Source organism: Pinus tabuliformis, chromosome 4_2, assembly GCF_031772625.1.
Source record: "Pinus tabuliformis cultivar Carrire ecotype Pingquan chromosome 4_2, CPIR1, whole genome shotgun sequence".
Lineage (NCBI taxonomy): Eukaryota > Viridiplantae > Streptophyta > Pinopsida > Pinales > Pinaceae > Pinus > Pinus tabuliformis.
Genome location: NC_142304.1, coordinates 521,476,601 through 521,484,643, shown reverse-complemented (window position 1 = coordinate 521,484,643; position 8,043 = coordinate 521,476,601). Strand labels below are relative to the sequence as shown.

Genomic DNA, 8,043 nt, shown 5'->3' with positions numbered 1-8,043 from the left:
TTCCTTTGCTAACAATCAAATATTAAAGAAGTACAGTGTAAGGGGATGGTCAGTTTTCCATGTTAGGTTACAGGCACAGGGATTGATCAACTTTCAGCTTGATCCCCTGTTTCATTTGCCATGAACATTAGAGTTGCGGGGGCGGTAAAACAAAATTTGAAATGGGCCTTGAACATTAGAGTTGCGGGGACGGTAAAACAAAATTTGAAATGGGTGCGGCCGGAACTGGTACTCGCATCTCATGGTCATTAGAAAATCGGAGGCGGGCAGGAACACCGGCGCTGGAGGCGGGCAGGAACGGCCATCGCCGGAACTGGGTGAGGAGAGATGGATGCATGGATGCATGTCCATGATCGATGGTCCCGGCGACGTCAAGCTCCTGTCAGGTCAGTGTAAGGACGGAGCATTAACTTTTCTATAGGGTAAAAAATAGGAATCGCCCCTCCGGAGGGTCCAGGTGGCCGGCAAAGAAGGGCTGACACATATCGTCCCACATCTTGGCGACATACGCGTCCGTCAACATCAGACTTTGGCGGCGAATAACATCAGCATGTCTGAGCACGTGAACGTCTTCAAGCGTTTCTATGAGGCAGTTCATGAGAGCGACGTAACGGGTCAGGGAGTTGCAACGTCGGGTGGTGTCGTTGAACTCCAAGGCGAGCATGTTCTTCAGGAAGACTTCTGTGTGGATATTGGATAGAGTGATCGGTGGAAGATACAGTGTCTCCGTATATTTATCGAATCGGATCTCTTCTCGCAGTGTAGAGAAGGATTTGAACTTAATGCCGGCTTTGCCCAACGGCTCCGCATTGTATGCGCTGAGAAAATCATGATGTCGTTTCTTGATGAAGAAAATAGCAGAGAGTGGTTCGATAAACATTGCGAAAAACTGTTTCGTCTTCTGTGATAGACTCCACTGTGGCACGTCGTCCACCCGACGTTTATCTTGCATCTGCACGAATGGCAAAACTGCTGCATGCATGCAACCCAGTAAATGTTGCTCCCGTTGAAATGCATTGATTATTGAAGTGAGATCATCAGCATTGATCATGTCGAGTGGAAGGAAAGGAGAGAAGAGCCTGTACGTTTTTAACAAGAAGTGATCAAAAGACGGTGGTGGGTATTGAGGCAGCAAAGCGTGTTTCACCTCTTCAAAAACTGCTTTCAGAACGCAGAGCGGGATTTGATTCCCCAGCTTGAGGACGTCGCAATTTATTATACTTAAATTGATAAAACGTGAATGGATCACGCGGTCATCCTCTGAACCGGCAGTACTGGGAGAAGGATAAACGGCCCATCGAAACAAGCTGAATAAGAAACATAACAGAAAGGATGTATCCACCGCCATCATCAGAGAGAAGTTATTTCTGTTTTCTATTTTGGTGTCATAGAATTGCTCAATCTCGGGCAGCATCCCTTCGATTTTTACAATTACGCACTCGAAACTCATTTCAGGATTGGCCACTTTCTTCCGCATTGCAGTAGTGGTGTATACGACTTTGTATTGCTCCGATGTGGATATCCTGGCAGAAGATACAGTGCCTTTCTTCAGCTTCCAATAGTGGTATGGCCCCAGGGACAGAAACCGGGGAGTGTATGCCTCCGGATTCGCATTCGTCAGAGCCGTTGCCACGCGTGGAGGCGTAGCTAATTCTGCCGGGGGAATATTATGAGCCAGCAACTTCCTAACATTTGCTGCCCACTCCTTCGGGATCACTGGCGCTCTTTCGACATCTTCCGACATTCTAGTGGCACTGGAACTCCTTCCTTGTCACTGGGGCTTCTTCCCCTTGCAATTTAATTTCTATTTCCACATCCGCCATCCGCCTGGTAATCTCTCTTTACCGAACACCTTGATTTCAACGAGAAGGCAGCAGTAGGTCTTCTCGGACTTCTTAATACTCATCCTCCCCAAACATCATATATATATATATATATATATAGCAGTAGAGTATACTGAGAAGACATGAAAAAGAAGAATGAACGGAACCCAATAAAAGAAAAATTTAGAATGATTTAGTTCCCCAACTTTGTTTTAACCCATCGTACATTGCGTCTTCCCCGTAAGATATTTTCCCAAACGACGAATAAAAATGGTGGTTAGTAAAGCCGTATTTTGTTTAAAAAATCCGATTGTTACTGTCTGAATTGTTTTTCAAGATACAAATGGCAAGAATTTTGCAAAATTACGAATAATAATGTAATGGTGCTTAGTAAAGCCGTATTTTGTTTAAAAATTTTGCTTTTACATGTAATTGTGCTTAGTAAAGCTGAATTTGTTTAGGAATTTTGATTTTACCGTTTCAAGTGGTTTTTTAGATATAAATCGATTTAGTACCATTAAGAATTTTGTACACAGTTAAAATTTTGAAATTTGATGATTGTAATTGGGATTTTCAAATATTGCTGAAATTTCCATTATTTTTCTAGACAAATTTGTGACTTTATTATATTTTTGCCATACTCTAAAGAGACCTGGTTTTTGCTAGGAAAACCATGGAAATTCAGGCAAGATTTTGATAAAATCGGGTTGAAATTTTTAGAAATTCAGGTTAAAACTGTCAAGATTTAAGATTCAGGTGCCCTACGAGTTTTTCATGGGGCTGAATCCATTTCCACCATCAAATCAAGATTCAAGATTTGGGTGCCCTAGCAGTTTTTCATGGTGCTGAATCCATTTCCACCATCAACAAGGCCATTCCGACACTCCTATTATCAGATTTTAAAAAAGAGATAATAACTTGATTCTGAAAATATTTGGTAGTCAATGCAGCATTTGGTAGTTCTTAATGGTGTTGAATCCATTTTCATCATAAAAACAGTATTCAAACACTCCTACAGTCAAATTAAAAAAACAACAACAGTATTCAAACACTCCTACAGTCAAATTAAAAAAACAACAACAACAAAAACTTGATTCCAAAAATGTTCAACCATCCATGTAAAATTAAAAGCCTCAGTAAACAATACCTATATTTTCTAGCCAAATTTACCTGCAATTTATTAAAAATCAACAATTTCATCTTTAAATTTTAAATTATCCTAAAATTATTTAATTTATTCATATATTAATTTAATAATTATTTCCCATATTCCAGAAAACCTCTCAAACGTATAGTAATTAAACAACGCCGTTCGTAAAAGCTCCGTCGTTCAATGTATCATCTAGAATAATTTAAATTTTACTTTAGCCAAAGGAATTGTTGTACACATGAATAAGTTCCTCGGATTTATGTTAAATCTCTCCGACATGTTTTCTTCCATAAAGCTTCCAACACAACAAATATTATTTTATTTTCATTTATGTTAAATCACTCGCTCCAACATGGATTCTCAATAAAGCTTCCAACCCGAGCGATATTTTTCTATTTTCATTTATGTTCAAATCATTCCAACTTAATTTCTCTGTAAAGCAGTCCAACGCAACAAATCACTCTAAAATGTTTTTCTATAAAGCTTCCAGCACAACAATTATTTTTTTTATTCTATTGAAAGCTTCCAATCTGATGTAATTCATCAGTAGAGCAAGATAATCTTTTTGTAGTGTTTGGATTATTTGGTTGTTTCCGTGTAAAGCCTGTACAGTGCCATCTACTATTTTTAGTTCAAATCTTAAATACGGTTTTGTTATAAAAACTATTTTAGCAGGCTGCAATTCTGTGATGAACTAGCTTGATCTCTAGATTAGCTTGAATGACTGTCCAAAGTTTATAGAGGTTTTCCTTTTTAATAGTAGAAGTCTAATCTAATAAATAGAGTAAATGCTTTTTAGTTAGAATTTCATTATACAATAAGGTTGTAGTTTTAAGATTAGAATTTCATGATACAGTGAGATTGTAGTTTTAAGATTAGTTTTGTTGTTATTGAAAGATTATAAATTTTTCAATATTTTAGTGAAAAACTAATCTTAATGACTAGTTCAAAGTTTATAGAGTGTTTTTTTTTAAATAATAGAAGTCTAACTTAACAAATAGAGTAAATGTTTTTTAGCTAGAATTTCATCATACAATGAAGTTGTAGCTTTAAGATTAGAATTTCATGATACAATGAGGATGTAGTTTTAAGATTGATTTTGTTGTTATTCAAAGGTTATAAATTTTTCAATTTTCTGGACATTTTAGTGAAAAAAAATTTAGTGAGATCGTTATTCCATTTTAATAAAATGCATTTTTGAATGCATAGTTAGATTTAGCTATTTGGGTAATCCTTCAAGCACTTGAACTTACCATATTATTCCATCTTACGTAAAATGCATTTTTAAATGCATAAATATATTCATCTTCCTAAAGCACTTGAACTTTGCATATTATTCCATCTTATTTAAAATGCATTTTAAAATGCATAAATATATTCCACTTTGTGTCACATACCCGGTAACCTCGCATGTAAAAGTAGGGAGTTAGAATTTTTTTTTACAAATTACCACAAGTAAATAACCAATTCACAACTCCACAAATCATCATTACCATTAGATATAATATTCATTAGTACATCAAGTAAATTGCCATCAAGACAGTAAGTTGCATAACCATTGCATAACCTTTAACCCCACTGTGGTGGTGTAATGATGGTGTAATGACATAAACGGTGTAATGACATAAACTGTTTCATGAATCCCTGCATCCATTTCTTGATTGTGGTGGTGTAATGATGGTGTAATGACATAAACGGTGTAACGACATAAACTATTTCATGAATCCCTGCATCCATTTCTTGATATCCTTAACCATATTAAATAATCATGTAATAGGACATTATGGTTGTCACATCAAATAAATAACCATCAACATCAAGGACTCATCATTATCAAACGGACACAAAAGGCAATCACACCATTTGAACACCAATTTACCCTGGAAACCCCGTAGGGTGAAAACCAGCAAACGTTTAATCTTATTATTAAACGCTCGTGAGGGATTTCACCCCTCACTCAATGGCTTATAAGGGATTCCATCCCTTAACCATTGTTATAAAATCATTACAATGAATTATCATTAAGTTGTCACATAACTAGCTAAAAGCTAATACAATTTCCATGTAATCTTTCGCTTACATACCGCCACATGCAACATTCCTTGTGGCATGATTGTTCTAGTAATGGACAACCCTGCAACTTGAACTCATCTGTACGGACCATCAACCCTTTTTCCTGCCACAAGGTCAAACATCACTTTCCTTTGGCACCATCTGCCATCGTTTCCTGTCAATGCAGTCATCAACAATCTTGGCAACAAGATTAGTTACAATATTATTCAATCAATAATCAACCTCTAAAGAGATCTTTTAATATCTACTCATGTGCATGAGCAAGCATGTCATAATAACCAACTAGTACGTATATTCAAGTAAATATTTGTTCTACTTTCCATAATGCTTATTCACACTAATGCATATTTCTCTTTAAGAGATCTAACCCATTAGTTCTACAAATTCATGTTTTCCTTTAAAACATATAACACCATAGCTATGTTTTCATACCGTTAATAAACTATTTGATTTCTGCACCTTTGCACAAAAGTCCATGCCTTACAGCTAAGTTTTTGAACATCATGCTCAATGCCATAAACAAAAACCGGAAGTAAAAACATCGGCAACCTCCTACAGCGAAACCATTTCACTAAAACTAGCGTGAGGAAGATAATTTGTTATAAGTAAAGCAAATAGTAAAGCTTTGGTCAGAGGTACGAGGAAATAGAAGCACATTTGCAATGTGCTACAACTCTTCATCATGAAAGAGCACCTTATGATCTGATAGTGATGCGCCTCCTCCCAGATCATATATATATATATATATATATATATATATATATATATATATATATATATATATTCAAACTTGAAGTCTATAATAAACTCAGTACATCCGCCCAGGGTTTTAAAAAGCGCAGGATGATAACTACGGCAATGCAGCAATTCATCAGTTGAAAAATTCCTTTCATGCATGATCAATTGCCGCTTCAAAAGATAGATTTATCTTGACAGCATCTAGCACACCACGCACATCACAAACAACTACGCCTTCAAAATCAAAACGACAATCCCAAAATTCTAATCGCGCTTACTATAAGGAATTTGGGGAGTTTTATTCACACCCCTCAATTTCAGTTTTCCCCATTAACTGCTTTCAGAGCGTCTTATCTCTTTAACTTACCGGCAGAGAAATGAATAGACGCTTAGCTGCAGAGGAATGTAAATATTATCTACTACTCACAACGTATTTTTATTTCAATAGCTGTAGCGGCCCATTACTCGTGGGATAGAAAGGTAATGCAAAGCATAAACTTTCTTTGCACGCACAACAAAAGAATGATTCATCACCCGTCCCTCGCTTGTTTCCAAGCTTCCAGGATTTAATCGATACCGTCTTGCAACAAATAAAACACAGTTACAAGGACAAGAGAATGAGGGTACCTGTCTATCATTTTAGAAATCATTCGAAACTTTCCACAACAGACCTCTTGAATATGATGATTTAGCGCCGAAGCTCACATCATCACTCGAATTTTCTTTCCGGATTCTCCGTCAAAACTGCTGTAGCCCCTTCTGTTCATGGAAGAGACACCCAACCTCCACGCAACTACCGAAAAAAAAACCCCTTCCTCACAAACTGCACGGCTTCTTTAAATTGCATGCTCTGGCATCCCACGGTACCAGACGACCACAAATACATTTAACTGAATTGTTTTCTTGCTGCCACCTTTCCCTAAAACCTCGCAGTCATTCTTGCGGTGTCCGCCATACCCAAGAGCTCAGCTATATATTTATTGAAGGGTGCGGTGGTTGGAGGGTAAGCTATCCGAGGCTTCCTTCCATTATCTAAGCTTTTACGCAAATCAAGAATCAGTTTTGTAGCTGATATGTAACCTTTTTTATTTATTTTACCATGAATCATTTTAGGGATGTTACACTTTGTGAAATATTTGAACTTTGCATATGATACAATTATTAAACACCGTATTAATCACCAAGCACGAAGTTAATGATTAGGTCAATGCCTATTTATCTTGTATATTGGATATCACTTTATTATTATTCAATTAACAAAATAAAAAGACATAGTAATTAATATTTTCCCAACTTCAATTTTTTATTTTTTAGATATTTATATGAAAAGATAATAAGAAAATGACCATTTCCTCTGGATTAAGTTGTCTTTGTTAAAAAAAAGTACTTTCCAAATTTAATAAAAAAATATAATTTTTTTATAAAATATAAAGAAAATTGTGATTAAATATATCGTCTACAATAATTTAATGTTTTCTTTTGCTAAATGCATCTTTGTATACATGAACATGTTCTCACATTTATGTTAAATAACTCCAACATGTTTCCTCCATAAAGCCTCCCACACATCTAATATTTCTTATTCTGTGGAAGTTTCCAATCTGCTGCTAGAGCACGATAATCTTTTGATAGTGTAAGCGTTTGGATTATTTATTTATTTCTGCGTAAAACCTGTACAGTGCCGTGTACGGTCTTCCCTTCCAAGATATGTGACCGATCTTTTAATAACGGTTGTTTCATAAAAATAATTTGAGCACGCTTCGTTTCCTTGAGAGACTTGATATACTCTGATTAATTAATCCGAAAAGTTGTGAATTTTTGAAGCTTTTTTATTTTAAATATATCATATTTATATAAATCAGTGTTGCAAAAAATATAAATATTAAATAGATTATAATTTTATTTTAATATATTGTTAAAAAATTAATTATATAAATTAAATAGTTTGGAAATATATTTATTTTATTATACTATTCATATTGTTTAGTTAAAAATATCATAAAAATTTATAAATTATAATTATAATTTAATTTATTATTATTATTAATTATAAAAAATAATATGTTAAATATTTTTAATCATGTCAATTCATTTTCATTTTACTTGAAAATTGTTATCTTGAAAACAATTTTTCTCACCATGCTATGTGTCAATACTTTTGTTCATCAATTCCACATACCGAATATGACATATGTTCATATGACATTTTTTTAATTAATTTGTTTGATATAAATTAATTAAAAGAGCACAACTAACATG

At 34.9% G+C, this 8,043-nt stretch overlaps 1 protein-coding gene across 1 annotated transcript; it reads right to left on the bottom strand.

Moving 5' to 3' along the window:
• Positions 1-415: 415 nt before the first annotated feature.
• LOC149170278 (putative UPF0481 protein At3g02645) lies at positions 416-1,744 on the bottom strand. Its single transcript, XM_089425497.1, has one exon. It carries the CDS (start codon positions 1,742-1,744, stop codon positions 416-418), a length of 1,329 nt encoding a protein of 442 aa, XP_089281623.1.
• Positions 1,745-8,043: the final 6,299 nt, after the last annotated feature.

Excerpts from the sequence above, each read along its gene's own strand:
- LOC149170278 (XM_089425497.1), bottom strand. The coding sequence starts at position 1,744 with ATGTCGGAAGATGTCGAAAGAGCGCCAGTGATCCCGAAGGAGTGGGCA.